Raw genomic sequence first — 20963 nt, 5'->3', positions numbered from 1 at the left:
ACAAGGGTATTTTCTAGTTGCATTCAAACTAAAATAAGGGTGTGATAAATCACGTTTATTGCATTTCAACTGCCAATGGAAATTTCGTTGAGTAATCCAAATCTTAGAAGCTTTCATTCTAAAAAATCCATTCCCTCCGACAGTAATACAAAGATGCATAATTGGAATTTTCAAATATTTATCGTTAAGGAAAGAACAATGAAATGCTTTTGTTTAATGCTGTCTACTGACTGTGATTTCTGAACATTTAGACTGATTTTGGTGAGGCAGTATTTATATATAAATATGACTAAAATCGAACGATTTTTATTGCAAGATTGAGAATTACTGACTTTGACATAGATAAACTTATTTTTTAGCATTTAGTTTTCCAAATTTCGCACTTTTTATTTATGAATATCGCGTTTACATTTACAACACGAACCTATTAGCATACGTTCAACTTTATTGACAGTGCCATATTAAATATTTATATACATAACTTAAATATATATGTACGTATAATACTGGTATTCCTCTAATATTACTAAGTCAACAGTAGTATAAACGAAATAATAATTTAACGTAAAAAATACGTATCAATTTTGATACAAACTTAATATAGATTAACTTATTTTCATTAAGAGTTTATAAGTAAATATAACTAAGCTACTGGTATTTCTCTTACAGTCTATTAAAATCATATTATATTTGCTAAAAATCGCTTTTATAGCAAAAGATCCAAGTACTTTATATATTATTTTAGTTACAAGTTATATCTGTGACGTGTCAGGTTTTTAACCTTTTTAACATATTACTATAATTGATACTTCAATTAAATTTTTGTACAAAGTAAAGAAAATACTGATACATCTAGTGTTTAATGCAGATTGGGAAATCTAGCTCTCACACTGTCTGTTATTAAACGACAAATAAAAAGGTGATTTTTGATGCAAAAAAAATAATTCTGTGTATGTATAATGTTCCTGTAATATTTCGTTGCCTTACAAGATCTGTGGATCTCATAAATAAACTACTGAAGATGCTACACAAAGTATGTCGTGAAACTTAATTAGAAGATATCAAAACAACATCGATAATATTATAGAGATACTAAATTAAAAAGTAGGGGAAATGACACATCCTTGGGGTATACCGCAGAAATCAGAAAAGCATCAAGTCCATCGATTAAAAAGTGTTTTAACGCATCAATCGATTTCTCATGCTACATATTGTTAAAGACAGTAAGTAAATGTGAATTATAGAATATTGATTTTAGTCGAATATGTGGATAATTATTAAGGAAAAATAACTACACACAACCAACCGCTCTCTTCAAATTGACCAAATAATTGATAGCCTAGTGACACACTTTGCAGACTTGCAAACTGATACTTTACGCAAATCTTTAAAAAATGAGAACTAATCAGGATTCGGTGTTTAACTTTCACATGAGACGTTCTCTAGAATACCAAGTAACCATCAATTCAATTTTCACTGTGTGGGTGACTAATTACACATACAAAATATGGATGAGACTTTCTTTTTTAACCATAACATTGATTGTCAACTATTTTATTTTGCATTATTAAGACATTGAATCTATAAGCGATGCTCGTGAATCAAGTTTGATCGTCTCGACCGAATTGCATAGGAAACTTTCCAATCGACTTAATTATTGAAGCGATTCGTTCCAATTGTTCGGCACACCTGACCAATGTTGTTGTGACTCTGAAACCATTACAAGTTCATTGCCTCGCCGAGATCCCAACGAAGAACGGTTCTTCTCGTGCTTCTCGTAACTTCCCGTTGATCTGAAATTAGTTCCATACAAAATACACTTACCAAATTTATATATAAAATCGCAAACATGCTCTCTCACACGCTCAATCGAGGATGATTGATCATCGCGTTACCATCGAGTGCTTCAATTCAATAACTATTGTGATGTAATCGCTGTAGACTGCTGAAAAAAAGTGTGCTTCAAATTATAACTGTTTCGTGTCTGTTGATTTAATATTTTAATTATTTAGTCAGTGACAATGTTGAGATTTTATTTATTGTGTCTGGTGGTCTGTGTGCTATTGCCTACCACATATTCAGTTAAATATGTGCCTAAGTGGAAGAAACAGGTTAGTGTGCATTATATCGAATTATGTATAATAATGTTCATGCTACATACTTTTAGAAAGCTTTAATTGTAAAGAACATCTATCGTAAATTCGAATTCGGTTAAGTGGGTTAAGATGAGCTTCTTTATTTGCTTTGTGTTTTGTTTTTGTAGGCTTGTGAAATACCAGCGTCTCAAAGTGAACACAGTCATTACAAATGTGATGATAATGGAGAGTTGCGATGCCTTCCAGGATGGCAAGGAGATCTATGTGACGTTCCTATCTGCAGAAGAGGCTGTGATCCTTTAAATGGTAAATACAGATATTAATTAGATGTATTTTTTATTTAACGAATACAATTAATTAACTTCTAATTCTATATTTGAATTAATAAAATGTGCAAAATTAATAAATTTATAAGTTAGCTTGAGAGAAATAAAAATTATTGTAGCTCGATATGAAGCTGAAACTAATATGTTTATTTACATAAATTAGTTGTATGTTCAATACCTGCCCGCTAATGAACTCCCCTGCATTATTTTGTATTTCTAAAGGGTGACTATCAGTAAATCAGTCCATTAACTGATAGCCGCACGGTCTTTTACGAGAATGAATGTGAACAAAGACTATTGTGTTTCTTAACTGCGCTTGCTTAACAAGTATTTTGTTGAATAGTGAGAAAAGGTTTATTTTATTTATTGTAAATTTACCGTTGTAACATGACAGGCGTTAGTCCAGTGCATTACAACGCGGTAAACGCAATCAACACCTACAAGTAAGTAGTGAGACACCAGATACCATATAAGTCTGTCTTTAGAAGGGTCTGGTAAATATAATTTGCTTACATTTTAAAAACCTGGAGGGTTCAATAAATAATATTTATTAATATTTTTTTATGAATAAAAAATGGATGAAGTATTCTAATATATTCGTATTTTTTCTCGGTTTTTAACAATATAAATTTATTTAACTAATTAGTGCAAAAAATCAATTAATTTTCTGTAAAATAATATTTAATTACAAAATAATTATTAATTAATAATAACTATTTTAATTAATTATTTATTACCTTCATCATTTTTAAATTTATTGTAAAATTGTAAAAGAGAAAATACCTAATTTAATACTTTAAATACTTTTTGATCAGAGACGTCATTTTAGCTTTTCCCAGGATGAATAATTACATATATTGCGAAAAACTATGGTTGGCATGTATCGTTATTCTCCGAGCGGTGGTAGAGAAGCTGGCGGAGGGATGATGTACAGTGGATGGTCCTCGGAGGTTTTGTAGTTGTGGCAGTGACGGTGTAGTGGAGGCCAGTTCCTCTCTGCTGCAGTGATATTCTGGTCCCTCTCTGGCATTGAGTCGTGTCTGAGCGTATCTGCCCGGCCGTGTCTTCGTGTCTGCCACCTCCTCAATGGAGACAAGCCTTAAGTATTAAAGGTTGCAAAGCTAGTTGACGAATCATAACCATCCAGACAATTGTTGCACTCGTTTCTTCAACAAACGAAATATGTATACGCCTCTAGAAAATGACATTTGCTTATTGGGAATCTCTCTGAGGTCGAATTGTGCAACGGGAATATTGTTGCTGTTTCACAACAAAGAAATATTCTTTCAACGCATCGGAGAATAATTGCGTGTTATTTATGTGAAACCCTTCTTTTCTAGACGCAACGAGAACTTTTGTGTGATCCCATCCTTTACATTATATTGTCTAATTCATCATTATTATTACGGACAATCATCTTTAGTAACGGTAATTATTGCGCGTAAATAAAAAACTATTACTAGTAAATAAAAATATAAGACGAAACTAAACATTCGATCAAACTTGACGTGCTTTTTCTGCCCTTTTGACGATTGAACCTTAATTTTGATGTCATAACCAAATGATGCGTTAGAGTAATTCTGGGTCGTCTTCGACTTCATTTAAAAACTATTATTTTACGATGCTATTTTTGTTGTTTTGGAACAAAGTTATTTAAAAAAAATATCATTAAAAATTACTTTGCATCAACCGTACGAGCTATCAACTTTTTCATAAATCTCCTTAATAGTTATTCAAGTTACCTTTTTTAATATTTTTATTTCACTTAGCAAATCCTACCCCTGCTTTTTCCACATTTTGTGGGCTTGGAATAACTCTCATTTGCGAAAAGTCGAAGTGTCTTGACGTCATTTGGGCAGGTGGGGACATTCACCTTTGAACTTTGACAGAAAAATGCATGTAATTTAATTAAAAACTATGAATCTTAAATAAATCGAAGTATTAAATAAAGCTAGAAAAGGCTGAAAAGACATCCCTGATTTTGAAAATCTCTTTTAAAAAAAATAGAATTAATTAAGTGTGCAGAAAAAATGACAACTGACGGGCCAAATTTTACCTCCCCCCTCTGGAAAAATCTGAAATGACGTCACTGTACTCTCTATATCTACTATCAACTTAATTGCGTAACGTTTATTATTCAAGTAGCTGGGGATATTGCATTTTTCCAACTTGAATTGCATCACATTGTATATATTTCTACACAATGTATATATTTATTTAGGTTCATTTGAAAGATGCATTTTCAAATGGTCCTAATCCGGCTAAATATGCGATCGGCAATTCGGCACGTGCACATAATGCCGACGTGTTTAATTAGCTTGCGACATCTTACACTCAAGAAGTGGACACCAATACTTGGCTGTCAAACATAAACTACGGGTTTAATATGGCTGGAAATGTGTATTACCAAAGTGAGAAAAATGATAAATGAAAAAAAAGGAAATTTAAAGTATGAAAAGACGAGTGTAGCCCAAAATAAATTGCGCTAAAAATAAAAAATGCCATGATTTTTATTTATATGCTAGAAAAATCCTTTCTATTACTTTAAAAAATATTATATAATCTTAAACCTAAAAATAAGTTCTATATGCCATTAAAATTATTGTAAAATAACGTAAGTAAAAAACGAAGGGTTCAATAAAAAAGATATTTATAAAATCAACATTAAAAATTAAGTCAACAATTGTACTGATAATGCTATTGAAAGATTTGATTGCTTAAAAAAATATTAAAAATGTAACATGGCTTACATCAGTTTATTATTGTAAATATATGTTATTCACTCTCACTAATTCGTCTTAGTGAAATCATGTATTATACATAAACTTGAGAGTTGTACATCATAAATTAAAATTTAGTATAGATTTCTAATTACAAGAACATATTTACGTGGGCATAGGTTAGTCGTATAATATCATAAAGCATAACTTAAGACTTCGAACAACCTGAAGCGGAAGTATCTCAGTAGCAATATGATAAATACAAAATGTCAATATATAATTAAATATATTATTTCAGGCTACTGCAAAAGACCAGGAGAATGCAGATGTAAATTAGGATTCTATGGAGAGAAATGTAATAAATGCATTCCGTTGCCAGGATGTCAACATGGATATTGTAACGTTTCCTTTGAATGCGTTTGTAACCATGGATGGGATGGACTCTTCTGCTCAGAACGTATGTATATTTTTTCTTTATACGTAAATTTTATAGAACAAACTAACCGAAAGTGCAAAAAAGCAACGTTTAGAAGTATTTTATTCGTTAGTTCCTAAAAACATTATCATATTCGTCTAGGTTAGGTTAGGGTTTGAACAACAAATGGACGTCTCGCGACTGTCTCTGTATTTTGGTAATAATACCATTTTTATTTTTTATCTCTAAATTTAAATTAAATTTATTAAATTTTATATTAAACACCCTATCATTTTTGATGCAAAATATTCTACTTCCGTGAATATTTATAGTACATATATTTTTAAAGCCTGAGCGTATTATTTTTATAATCCCTGCAGCCACCCAGGTTGGACGCGTGATGATCGCGTAACCATATTTAAGTCGAAATTAAGAATTATTAAATTTATTTCGCTGTTCCGTATTAAAATGAACTTTAAGCTATTAATGAACTATTATTCTAAAATAGCCGTATGCAGACCAGACTGTCATCCTACCAGAGGATATTGCGATTCTCCCGGAGGATGCACGTGTCGTTTGGGATGGTCAGGACCACTTTGTCGCTCCTGTCAAGCTCTACCAGGCTGCCAAAGAGGATATTGTGATAAACCATTAGAATGCAAATGCCTTCCTGGATACACTGGTCTATTATGTCAAACTCGTAAGTTTACTGTATTAGTATAATATGTATAATACAACTTGTATTAATAACATATAATATTATAGCCATCTGTAAGAGTGGATGTCACCAAGAACGCGGATATTGTCGTCGTCCAGGCGAGTGTCGCTGTCGGGTGGGTTGGACAGGACCAAAATGCGAACAATGCTTCCCATATCCAGGATGCAATCCAGAGCATGGAGCTTGTCGCAGGCCTTGGGAGTGCCTTTGCGAGCCGGGATGGGGAGGAATGCTTTGTGACGAAGGTTAGTATTGATAGTTGATTATATAATATCAACACTTAATGTTTATGTTTATTTTTACAACAGAATTGAATCACTGTGAGAAGAATCCAGGCACTTGTAAGAACGGAGGTAAATGCAGGAGTCTACCTCAAGAAGACGGCTTATTTAGATGCGAATGTCCTACTGGATTTAAAGGAAAGTCGTGTGAGTTTGCACCTTTGCCTCCACCAACGACGACCACAACCACAACCACCACCACTACTGAAGCATCGGATGTTTCAGTGGAAGAAACGTCTTCGGAGGCAGACGAAGAATCAACGACTGTGACGGTTAAAGATGGCGTAGTTGAAGATGTGATCGAAAATGAAACTTAAAGATATATCCTTAGCATAAATTAAGAAGCTCAAAAAGTAGGATAAGGAAGAAAATACGCATTTGTGATACAAATTATTGAATATAATATCGGCCATAATCAATTGTACATATTTGTAATTCGCGTTATTATTTATTTATTTATTAAACTATTTATTTATATAGTGCTTTTTTATTATAGCCAAATTCGATTATTGGCGACTGTTAATATTTATTTCGAAATTAAAACGTTTAAATATTTTTTAGTTATTTTATTTCACTAATTTGAAGATGTTCTAGAAGCGAAGTACGAGTATTAAAGAGTAAAGCGTACAAGTTTTTCGTACTAGAATGTATATAATTTTCAGGACAAATTACATTTTAAATAGTAGACAGTAACTAATTATAATATTCTTCATAAAGATCTTTCAATAACAATAGTTTCAGGAAACCTTGGTAAAAACAGCAAAATTTTATACAATTTGATTGCTAACTAGTTAATTTAAATATCGTACCGATACCGGTAATACCGGTATTGAGGCAAAAATGACCTTCTACAATTTTTTTTTTAAATCCGTTCATCTTATTTGTTAAAAACTATATCTCTATGATATGACATAAAACTATGAAAATGACAATGCACATATTTCTTGAAAGCAGAAGTAGAGAATAAAATGATGCTTATTGTATGGGATTAACCTAGAATATTAAAGTAGAATAACAGTATCCCTTTTAGTCCTATAGGTCTGAAAAAAACTGCAATCGGCCAATATTTCAGCGCAAATTTTTAAATTTAATTTTACATGTTCGATATTTTTGTACGATATGCGCGACATGTCGACGTAAAATTTGCTTTATCTCTATCTCAAGCAAGTCTAATGGTACCTAGAAGTTCCCAGTAATTATGTTATGTAACAAAAAAATGGCCGGCTCCTTTTTTATAATAGGGATGGCTGGCGAAGTAGAAACAAAAGCAGGTATTGCATATACACTCTACTCGGACATATTTTAGCCCAAATAGGGCACGAAATATGCTTCACTAAACATATGTGTTTAATATTAGTAATAAAGGTCTCAATAACTATATTTGAATAAAATCGTATTTGAAAAATTTAATACAAAATAAATAAAGATTTATAGCTCAAATTTAATTAATGTTACTTTTATCATGCTTAGACATAACTAACTAAGTATATGGGAGATGATATAATTAGTAATTTAAAGTAAGAGTGATTAAGTATTAATCGTCATAATTTCATCTCGCCATAATACCGTTTTCTCTTTAAGTCACCATTGTGGTCTTAAAGGTATAACTGGAGTTCTTTATAAACCAGATTTTAAAGATCTGCAGAACACCAGTGTATATTATTTATAAGCTTCCGCTATATATCTTTAAGCTTTTAATCATATTTTGCAGTTTTTTTTTGCTATACTTTAACATAACCCAGTTACAATATAATCGGTTATTAATAAATGCAATACTGTAAAATATAAACTTAACAATATATTATTGATAGTAGGTGTAAGTTATATATGTATGAGGTACTAGAAACTCATAAAACTCCAATAGATACCATACTACTCTGTTTATGACCTTTCGCTTATGTCTATCTAAAGCTTCTGGTTTTATTAATTATTATTTTATAAAAGCAATGCATATTTATAATAAGTAATAGATGGATTAATATACGAGGAATTTAAAGAGTAATTAATGCAATCGCAAAAGCTCTCATTATTAAATTTTCCGTAAAGAAAGCTTTAGTCTAATTCTTACTACCAAAGCAAAAACGGTATGAATCGTTTGTAATATAACGTGAGAAGAATATAATCTATTATTCAACAAATTGCAACGATCGTTTCGATTGAGATAATAAAGATACATAAGTTATATTAAAAAGAAACCGAACCTGTTAATACACTGCCATTAATCACAATTACATATAGGGAAATCGAATAATCATCACATATTTTATGAAGAACATGTTGCATACCCGATCAAGAGATCGCTTAAGTTCTAGTTCTAGTATATGATATAATAATCTACCTCCGTTATGGTAAAACCTTATAAAACATGTCATATGATACTTCCATTAAATAAATTGTATCTAATAGATATCTGTTATCTTTTATTCATATAAAACCATTAGATTATAAGATAAGAAAAGCTCGACTAATAGGAGTGTTGTAGTGAAAAATAATCACATAAATCCCTATTTCTATTTGGAGTCACTGCATATGATGTTTAATATTATATATCTTTACCACATGTATGGTGTCCATAAAAAATATTTGCAAAAAAATTACAGATGTTTTGCTACAAACTCTATTTCTTAAATAAGGTGCTGAGGCATTCAATTTGTCACAATGTATGTTGCACTAGTAAATCCTAATATTTGCTCATAATGAATTACCTAATATTGTTTGATTGATTGACTACTCATAATTTATTAAAACATAATTAGAGCATAATGCCTTTTTCTGAATACATATTTTTTTATTATATTTGTAATTTTTATTAGTGGCTGGTAATTATTATATTATATTTTAACCAGAGATGTAGAAAATTAAGGTTATATTTTTTTTTTATTTTTTGATGGTTTGTTTATGATTAGTAATAACTACTTATACACCTATAATGTATCATACACTAATCTACATTTTTATTTTTAATATCCATCAAAATGTTAAACCTATATTGTCAGTGGCGTAGCTATGGTGGGGCGGAGGGGGCGGGCCGCCCCGGGCGGCATTTGCTTGGGGGCGGCATATTCGCGATGGGATCGTCTAGTGTGGTTCTTAACCCTGAATGCACTAAAACATATATAAATCCACGAATAACAAGATTTTAATAATAACCAATTTATTATTTTAAGAAATGCTGATTTTATGACCCTGCAAAAAATGTATGGGGGTGGGCGGCAATTTTAGGGATCGCCCTGGGCGGCACATACCTTAGCTACGCCACTGTATATTGTAACCAGGTTCGCTAAATTTTATTTGGTATTATTGGTTGTTATATCACAGTGAAACTTCGAGAATGAACTTTGATAAAAAAAAAAAATGCTACTCTAAAACACAAATCTAAGCGAGTTAAAAGTCAATTGGTAGAAGTAAAATACATGTAAATAATTTTAGGTGTATTTTTTATTGTATTTCTAGTACCGGTATAATAAGTTCGCACTCGTAAGAAATAAAATCGCCGATTTCTCCTCGAAGAAAAAAACAATACTAGTGTATTAATCAATGTACGTAAAAATACCTAACCATGTCCGAAAAATTAAAGCAAAAGTTATTTTTTTTAAACAAGAAACACAAAAAAACGAGGAAAATAACAAAAAGGAATCTGTACTTGTTTGAGCTACCCAAGTTGAGGAAACTTGCGAGGCTTGTTTTGAGAAAGGCGATGATGCAAGTAGCTTGAAATTATCGTAGACAAAAATTTGGAATGCGAATGCGAATATGTGGCATGAAACACCAGTCAATTTTCCTGGCTAATATGCGATTCAGAAAAATCAGGATGCAAAATATGTATGGGTGATAAAAAACTAGGTTCAATTAAATTTTACGGGCAAGGTATGGAGCAGCATAATTAACGCCAAATAGAAAAAAATGCTTACGTTTTTTGTTATATATACATATATTGTTTGCTGAAAAAAGTTAATCACTCAATCTTAAATAGGACACTGCACAACACAAAAAATACAATAAGTATGGTAATTGACTCCAAGATTATATTTTAATTTTTTTAATTTTTTAGATTAAATTAAGACCATCGTGGCCTAACAGGCTACCCCAATGCGCCACGATGGTCGAAAACAAATTTTAAATTTATAAAACATAAAAAACGTATATATACATAAATATAACAATACTTAAACATAACAAAAATAATTATAAAATATCAAAATTAAATGATACAAACTCGATCAGATCCTCGTAGCTAATATTGAATAAATCAATATGTAATGCCAGCGTATTAAGGAGCCGGATGGCCACAGCTATAGGCGAGTCGGCAAGTGCGGATGTCCTAGCCCCAACGTCCATCAAAAGATGTCGCGATCGTGATTCTCGAAAATGTTCCGGAACCCAAAACTGGAATTCCTCGAGAATAGCTGGATTGTCGACAGCACCTCTTAGTAATTTGAAAAATGCTTAGCGACATACAGCTTTCTGCGAGAACTCAGCGAATCATATCCTAACGCTCATAAAAGAAAGGCGCTGGGGTATAAGTACGGATAATAACCAAATGTCCTTTTGTAAAGGGAATATTAGGCTATTCGGGGATTCCAAATTATAGATCCCGATTCAAGAATGCTACGAACTAAGGAGTTATAGAGGATGCGGATAACTGACGGATCGTCAAAGTGAAAGGCATTCTTCATAACAAAGCCGAGCATCTTAGAAGATTTATCACAGACGTCGTATATGTGTAGAGAGAACCTCCATTTGCTCTCGAAAGTGATTCCGAGATCTTTAGTGGAAGTTTCTCTAGTCAAAATGTTACCACCGAGATGGTAGAAATAAGCTGATGGCGAACGAGATCGAGAAAATGACACAGTATGGCACTTTCCGACACTAAAGGGTAGATGGTTAATGGAAGCCCATCTCCACAGAGAGTCTAAATCACTTTGTAGAGAGAAGGAGTCCACAACAGATCGAATGCATTTATATAATTTTAAATAATCTGGGTACAGAAGAAAACTTGAATTTTAATTGCTGTATTTATGTCATTAATAAATAACACAAAAAGCAGAGGGCCCAGATTGGATCCTTGAGGAACCCCCGATTCTTTCGACAATCGGCCACCATAGGTTACAAACTGTCTACGATAGCTTAAATAACTCGTGAATAACCGAGTTAAATTATCCGAGCAACCGAGGTTCGACAATTTTTTTAATAATAACCTATGACAAATTTTGTCAAAGGCTTTCTCAAAATCTGTATACACGACGTCTACTTGAATTCCCGCATCGAGAGAAGTTGACAGAAGGTTAGTAACAGTGGAACGGGCAGGACGAAACCCGTGCTGTTGGTCTAACAAAACTTGCCGAAAGTGATTATAGAGATATTTATGAATAATTATTTCAAATAATTTAGCAGGAGCTGACAACACTACGACTGGTCTATAATTCTTTTAATATAATTTGTCACCCTTTTTATGAATAGGGGTGACTTTTGTGCATTTCCATAGATCAGGAACTGATGATGTCTTGAGAATCAGATCATAAATACATTTTAGAGGAGCAGCGAGACTGACTTCGCAACCCTTCAAAATAAAATCGGGAATTAAATCAGGTCCAGAAGAAAGTCCTGCCCTGTCTTTAATTTATTAAATCCGTATTTAAGATCTGAGTGCTAAGTTTCTTTGATGGTCAGTACTGAAGACCAAGAACATGAAGAAGGAAGCGACTGAGCAGAAGGCGAAAAAGATTCCTCGAAAACAGAACAGAACTAAGGTGATCAGATTTTTAAAATAATAAAGGAGGACACTGAAAATAAAAAGGCCATATTGGAAATTTATGTTCGAGGAGCATAAATTGATGGGAGCTGCATTTCGGAAATTTTAAATTTTTGTTTAGTGATCATCTCAAAAAATATTGTTTAAAGGCAAAGATAAATTGCTATGGGAGTGATTAAAAAATGTTGTTCAAGGAGGACGCCTGGTCACCTTATATAAACTGAAGTAAAATTAAACACCCCAAAGGGGAGAAGCGTTCCGGTATTTTTTCTAGCATTGCATCGACCTAAATTTTAGCATCTAAAGATTTTGACATAGTAATATGTGATTGTATGGATTGAGTTGACATTCGTACATTTTAAAAAATCAGGAAACTATGAAGTGTAAGTTTCAAATTGATATTACATCGAAGAAAAGTCTGACAACCCACTAAAATTTATTTTGGTCCTACAGCTAGTTACGTGATTTTGACTTTTCAAGATTATGTTGCTAATGTACTAATCGTGGTCCTTGTTCTTAAAATTATAGCTTTCTATTGAATACAATTAGGAATAATGGCAAAACAGACAGTAAAACAATTTTCAGCTTTCGAATCTTTGTGTATAAAAATAACTCAAAATCACATTTAGTGATATTTGATATCGTAAAACTATTCGTTATAATGGTATTTAATCTAGTGCTCTTTTAAGGTCTATACACACATCCATATGTCTAAAATGTAAATAATATCTTGTTATACAATTATGAATACGTTGTTAGGTAGCTTTTCAATGCTGTTAATTTATTATGTTTGATGCTGTTCACCTAAGTTAGATGTAATCACCGCGATACAAATTGTGGTTCACTATTCAGAATCATTCATCTATTTTATATAATATAGAAACTAGAAGATGGCGGGAAAGCTGTTTTCCAGTTTTCGTCTATCATGTATTCACATACGTATATATAGCTTACATTTTCAACTGAAACGTATCATTTGGTTTCTGGACTTCACCAATACAGCTCAGTGCAAACAATAAGCATGACGTCTAAAGGCGTATTTTTGGTAAGGGTTGTGCAAACATCTTATAAAATTATCACAATTTTAATAATCTGTTTATATACTTAGATTAATAGTTTATATATTATCAAAATATGTCTGCATTCTTTTTTTTTAAAATTAAGTAAGGTTTTGCTATTGTACTTCTGTAAATTTTACCCGAGTGGTAGTCCTACTGTTTACATCGTTTTACCCCTTTCATTACTCGCTCATTACTCTACTTCTGTCGATTCTATGGGCATCAGACATGCAAAGGTTCAGTTGACGACTACCAGTGCAACGTTTATATGTGTGCATGTGGTCGATATTGTACCTTTTATGTTTGATCAATGTGCGAACCACGATACCATATTGCGTGCTGTCAGAATGTGGATCGGCGAGTTATTGGCACGCCATCGGATCACACAAGTCGTTACGCAAACAACGGATTGTTTTGGTGGTTGTTAAACGATCTGACTCATGACAATATTTAATCGATTTTTTTTAAATACTTTCAGATACTTTTCGCTGCATGCGTTGCTTTAACGAGTGCCAATCCGAATACTGAAAAAAGAAGCGTTGGCTTTGATCATATACAAGAGCAAGTGGCGATCAGTGAAAGCTGGAAAGAACCTTCGACAGCTTGGAAGCAAGAGAGTGTCGGTTGGAAAGAACCTCATACGGTTACAGTAGAAAAGCAAGTCCCCATATACAAGCCAATTTATATCGAAAAGAAGGTCCCGGTACCTCACGAAGTGATCGTGGAAAAGAAGGTACCCGTATGGGTCGAGAAAAGTCATCATCATCATTCTAGTGATCCGCACAGGCATCATCATATCAACTTTAACGTCGTCGATTCAAGAACAAATCGCAATGGTGGTGCTCTAGAAGATCGAGATGATCCGCTAGACAGAGCATTACTAGAAAGGTTTATCGACGAATTGACAAATCCTATGAACGAGGAAGATGACCCGGAAGATGACCCGGAAAACGACCCAGAAAATTCTTCTTCGGCAGAATCGAGAAGATCTCGTCGTAATAACCGAACATTGATTCGACTATTTTTAGAATACTTTTTCAGAAACTTTAATTCTAACAGTTCCCGTAATTAAATATATTTAAATGTTATTAACAAACGTTGTTATTTCATATAATATTAAATGTAAAATATATTTCTTGCACCTCAAATATTAACGTGATTGATGTGATGTGTAATACTTACTTTATATATATAAATAAACATATTTTTAAGAAAAAAGTTAATTTTATTTACAATTAATCTAAGAATTTTCCGAAAAGAATACCATTGTAATAATGTATTTTCTCTCTGAAAAAAATAACCACTGAGTTGTTATGATACTTCCAAGCTATTTAGGGTCCACAGTACTATGAGAAAATAAATAAATTTAAAAAGACAAGGTCAAAATAATTCGGCAATAACCATATCGGCAATAACTATCGCTTAAAACTTCATCGTTTCCTGATTTGTGGAAATGTACGAAATCATGTATCAAAAACTTAGACCGGTCACCGTTCCTTCGGCTCCTGCTAAGTTGTTTAATATAATTATTCACAAATATATCTTCAATAATTGTCAACAAACGCTAGCGAAGCAATAACACGGAATTCGTTCGCGTCCCTTCCAGGGTGCCTTTTGAAGGCGGAGACAAAATCCCTCGATTTTAAAATCCAGGTCGATGTCTGTACCGACTAGCAAAAAGCTTATTCTTTGAAAGTTAAGCAATTTCGGCTGCTCGAACGGTCTTGTTAACTTTTTTTGCTCATCCAAACTGAGCCCCTGCTTTTTTATTTGTCTTCAATGACACACATAGGAATACGTACATAAGAACTTGGAATATGAATTATATACCGATGACCTGAAAATGTTTAAGAGTACTCGCACAAATTCGGATTCGCCCTCTTTAAAAAAACCTAAGAGTCGTTGTGGAGGTGATCGATAGACAGCCTTTTAGCATCACAAAGTGACACGTTGTTACATTTACTAGAACCCCTTTTCCAGCGGAATTAGCTGGGCATACACGTGCGGGCACATCCGACGAATGTGATCGTCGAGGGTGCCTGGCGGACAAATCCGATCGTGTGCGGCTAGAAAAGACACAGATTTGTCCGTGCTCAAAACGAACTGGCAGATCCGAGCACCACGTTTGCACGTGTGTTGTTTGTCCATTCTTAAGAAATTTCTTCCAAACAAATAAAACCACTACATATTACAGCAAGTTTTTGCTCGTTTGATAAAGACATCAGACAGGAGTTTTTTTATTTTAAATTTTTTTAATAAGTATTAAGTAGAAAATGCCGTAAAAATTGTTTAAACGCGTGATTTTCTAATAAGATACAGTCATACTATTACCGTTTATTAATAACCGTTATAGTTTTATTAGCTAAATGTGTTATAATATAAAAAAACGCACTAGTGCGTTTTTAAATATGAGTCATATTTTTTTATCTTAACAAATAATATTATAAAAGTTTATAAAATAAATTTCGTTATATGGTAAAAAGAATATAAATAATATGTAAATAATTAAAAATACTAAAAAACAAATTAAACATTAAAATAAATTTTAATTTTTAGTAAACATAACTGAATAAAATAAAAATAGACTATTTAATGCGAAAGTTGAGCCTGTTTTATTTACAACAGTGGCGTAGCTATGGGGGGTGGGGTGGAGGGGGCGAGTCGCTCCGGGCGGCACTTACCTGGGGGCGGCATATTCGCGATGGGATCATCTAGTGTGGTTCTTAACCCTGAATTCACTAAAACATATATAAATCTACGAATAACAAGAGCTTAATAATAACCAAATTATTATTTTAAGAAATGCTGATTATATGACCCTGCAAAAAATGTATGGTGGGGGGGCGGCAATTTTAAGGATCGCCCTGGGCGGTACATACCCTAGCTACGCCACTGATTTACAAGCTTATCAAATCTGATAATATTTATGGATGAAAAAACAGTTTCGTGGAGGTAAGTTGAAAGAAACGGTAGAAGAGCTTTTAATTTTTTTTAGCAAGTTCAGAATATTCTATACTAACATAAATCCAAAAGGAGGCCAATGATTTAATTTTTTTTAAATTACCTTTAATTCATTATCAGCAGCTTAATCCAGTAATTTGTCTTGAAAATTGATATTTAAATCTGCTTTTGATGCAACAAAAGGATTTCTGTTCCGTTCAGTTCCTGGATCATCTTCCTCTGGAAAATAAAATTCGAAACGATCGATTAAGTTGGTTAATTGTCCAGTGATGACTTTTTGTAAAGATGAGACATCAAGCATTTCACCTGCATCAATGATGGTTGCTGCTAAGTTGTTCAACATATCATTTTTAGACACTTTTCTTTATAACCATTCGTTATTTAAACCACATTTCTAAATATTCTTGACTCAGTGTCAATATTAATTAATTTCACACAGTAATATACAGAATATTTTAAATATCAATAAAACAAACACATTTCTGAAAGAGAGAGAGAATAATTGATTTTATAATAAATAAAACTAAGAGATATTGTACTTTAATGTTACTATTTACATTAGAAAGAAAGATTCGAAGCCGCTCCTGCATTATTTTTTCAATTATATACGATTTATGCATTTATTCATGAGTCATTCCGTGTGATGAAATTTTACTGCATGACAAAAGACAGGATACATACATTCAACTGTTTGAAATATTAAATAGTTAAACAATTTGAATCCAACCAGCGTCATGGTCGACATTGAAGTACCAGATACATATATACAGTTTCCTGCGAAAATAAAGGATGTTTCTTTCATTTAAGTACATTTCATTACAATTTCACATTAAATTACAATTTATTTTGGTGTTTTATTTATTATAAAAGTGAATATTCTCTCTCTCTCTCTCTCTCTTTCTGAAATGTTTGTTAGTTTTATTGATATTTTAGATAGTGAAATAAATTAATATTGATACTCACCATTTATATTAAATACTGACTATTTATTAAAATACTGACAATTTATATGAAGTATTTATTTTTATACGTGGCGGGAGTTAATATACAGGTGGTCTGGGGGGTATATGTCCTAGAACCCTTTAATACATCCTGCATTGAACGTTTCGCCGATTATATGTTTTTTTAGTTCCCACTGCGACGGTTACGACGCGATTTTATTGCTTTTTACGTGGATTTTTGACTTCTGAGAAGAGATAATTGTTTTTTGCACTCTCGTATGGGTCAAAATTTGGTTTAGATACCCTTAATTTAATTGTCACTTATTATAAGTCGTTATATTGTTATAAAAAGTCTTTATTTGAACACTAGATAACCAAGCGTTTTCACTACAAAGGCACGATTTTATTGCTTTTGACGTTGATTCTGTGGCGGCGTTCTGACAGTTCCCAGTGTTGCCAAACCACCGCTCAACTTGAGAAGCGGGTGGTTTTTAACAACTTTTAACCAGGGCTGTGGAGTCGTTAAAAAAACACGACTCCTACTCCGATTCCGATTCCGATATTTACCAATTACACGACTCCACTCCGACTCCAACTCCGACTCCGACTCAAAAAAGTTTAATTTTATCAGGTATTTTTGGTGTTATTCTACACGTTTTATATGCATACGCTATACACATTCATTATTACGCAATTAAAATTTCATAATTTAAAAAAATGCATTTTATATAAAAAATGGTCGGGGTCGCACATTTTTCATAACTCCGACTCCGACTCCAATTCCCGCCAAAACACCACGACTCCACGACTCCAACTCCGACTCCGACTCCGACTCCACAGCCCTGCTTTTAACAAACATTTGTAGCGCATGTGGTTTTTGAGGGCTATTTAATTAAACGACCTTTTTTGGAGAGCTGGCGGGGACTCGGCGTGCTAGACCTTGGTCATGGCGAGTGAGAGAGAGTATATGTATTGCCAGTTGTTAAAAACCACCCGCTTCTCAAGTTGAGCGGTGGTGTGGCAACACTGGGAACTGTCAGAACGCCGCCACAATTCTAAACAGAGACATCATTGGGCAGGTGGGAGCATTTGTTCCCTCTTAAAATTGTCTAGAAAAATGCTTATCATTTAATGAAAAACTATGAATCCTAATGAAATGGAAATATTAAAAACCGCTGACTGCCCAATTTCTGCCCCTCCCTTCTTAAGCTCTAGTATTTTAATGTCGCTTTTTAATTGATTCTCTATAACGTAATAAATATTTGCCAACATAAATACAACAATATCGTAGAACAATAATCTAAACAAATAAATAAAACTAAAGAATTTTCGTTATCTTAATTAATAACTATTTAATTATATTTACATTATAAATATGAAGGAAACACAATTTCTCAAGAAAAATCAAGAATTCTCATTTTTCGATAGATTTTCTAATTTCTTGCAAAATTTTATAAAACATTTTTTATTATATAAAATAAAATTTATACGAATATTTTAAAAACCATAAGTAAACGAATATTTTAAAAGCATAAATAAGTTCACGACCACTTTTTATAACGCTGCATAAGTAAAGGCGGGTTCATGGCTAATATGCATACTTCTTGGAAGGTTTTAGTAGGGGTCTGGGTATGTAAAAAATTATTTACAATTGTTTACCATTCAAACTCGCAATATTTTTGCTTAAGATGTTTAAAAATATGCATACTTTCTCAGAAAATCGAATGACCAAAAATTTTTTGCGATTTTCAAATACTCTAACCGGCCGACGGCTTTATCTTTGCATTGGTATTGTAAAACCGGCTCCGATAAAAATAAATAACGCATGGAAATGCTATTTTTTTCGATAATTCAAAAAGGTTTAAAAGCAACAGCTGTTGTTGACAATTGTTTCACGATTATTATTGACAGCCGAAGGGGCCTTAAACTTTTTGGTAAAAGTTTAAACAATTGTAATATATTAATTCTGAGCTAAGCTCGATATTTCAACGGGCAATTAAAGATAAATTATATAATCGAAGAAACCACAGAAAATGATTCGTAGAGACAAAATGCTTATACTTCCGATGTTTGTCTGCTTATAAGTTATTTTATTTTGCCTTATAATTATCAACAAATTTATTTATATTTAATAACGCAGTCTTGGTGTCACGGAGCTCATTTCAACCTTCTCTTCATATTTTTATTGGAGTCCACCTCCGGTTTGAAACTTTATAGTAGCTATATCTAAACACGTCTTGAACCAAACACTTCCTGAACTATGATCATTTGAATTATTGTTTTATACTCATATATATTGTAGTAATTCATTGATCTGTCTAAGCTTAGATTTTTTGATTGGCGTAAATAATAATTATTATTTACTGTTGTATGTTTGATACGGTTTTATTTGCTATTTGGTTTTTTTTGCATAGCAGTTTTTAGTCTTTATAAAATATTTATTTAATAATAAAAATAAATCAATAATATAAATATGACTTTGATCCTTTTTTCAATGAATCAGTATAAATGGGGCGACAAATTCGACATTAGAATACCAGTTAAAACTATCTGATATTACGTAAACATTTTAAATCCACTATTATGGCAAAGGCTGTACATATGTAAGTATGTATATATCATAAAAATGAATGAAACTTGACTAGTCGTTATGAGCATAAGGAAATAGAACCATCATCGTTACATCTTGGAAGAACCTGCACTAACATATCGAGAGACTACTTGCTATAGTTCTAGTTCTAGTATATGATATAATACCTACGTCTACATACGTTATGCATAAACCTAACAAATCATACTACATACATTAAAATATTATATAACAACGTGGTAGTACTAATCACATGATATTGATCGATTTATGGTTACAGGAATATAAACAAAAACTCATATTATTGATCGTCTTTGGGAACTATTTCATTAAGTGTTGAAAATCGACTCAAAAAAATTGATGCGCGAACAAACATACCCTGATTTATCTTCAAGTGAAAGATAAATTTATAGAAAAATATTTAAAAAATCATGCTGCCTAGCTAAATAGATTTAATCATTTTTATTAAATATAATAACAATTATAAAGATATTTGTCATTTCATATTTTCACCTCACTGTTGGTGAAAACTTTTCGATGTAGCATAAAATAATAAAAGACTAATCAGTATAATATCATTCAATTCATCCTCTTTAATGAGCTTCGAGACACATTTTTGTCTTAATCGATGAGGAATGGTCGCCTAAAAATGGCCACCTGGAAGTTATGCTTTCACAATAAGTGTACGGAAAGCGAAATTAAATAATATTTTTATGGTTCAATAAATTTATATATATAATATAATCAATTTTAATTTGTTATTTCTTTGTTTATAAATAAAATCTATAAAGTTGATTTTTTAATGTACAATTTTATTAATAGAATAGATTTAACAATGAATTAATTTTAAGATTATTTATTATATAGATTATTGTAAGAGTCGGAGTCGGGAAAAAATTTCAACGACTACACGATTTTAAGGATTAAGCATTATCCACACTTTTTTATTTTTTCAATGTTTTACAGATCCTCAGCAAGTTTTTTTGAAATATGCATATTTAAGAATACCGATTCTTTTAACCAATTAACTCATTGTTTCCATGTGCATTTTTATTACTAAATTATGCTTTCTAAAAAAGGTTTAATTACATATAAAACGCACACA

At 32.2% G+C, this 20963-nt stretch overlaps 1 protein-coding gene across 1 annotated transcript; it reads left to right on the top strand.

Moving 5' to 3' along the window:
* The first annotated feature begins 1563 nt into the window (after positions 1-1563).
* C901 (notch receptor 4 protein C901) lies at positions 1564-7111 on the top strand. Its single transcript, XM_088193414.1, has 6 exons — positions 1564-2111; positions 2264-2402; positions 5441-5599; positions 6066-6257; positions 6323-6520; positions 6584-7111. The coding sequence occupies exons 1-6, from the start codon at positions 2022-2024 to the stop codon at positions 6871-6873; spliced, it is 1068 nt and encodes a 355-aa protein (XP_088049540.1). The 5' UTR covers positions 1564-2021; the 3' UTR covers positions 6874-7111.
* Positions 7112-20963: the final 13852 nt, after the last annotated feature.

The sequence above is a fragment of the Plectrocnemia conspersa genome, unplaced genomic scaffold (genome assembly GCF_051122295.1).
Source record: "Plectrocnemia conspersa isolate PC_06_02 unplaced genomic scaffold, ASM5112229v1 ptg000009l, whole genome shotgun sequence".
NCBI classification, from domain to species: domain Eukaryota; kingdom Metazoa; phylum Arthropoda; class Insecta; order Trichoptera; family Polycentropodidae; genus Plectrocnemia; species Plectrocnemia conspersa.
The sequence above is the reverse complement of the archived record's forward strand: the minus strand, read 5'-3'. Positions and strand labels throughout refer to the sequence as shown.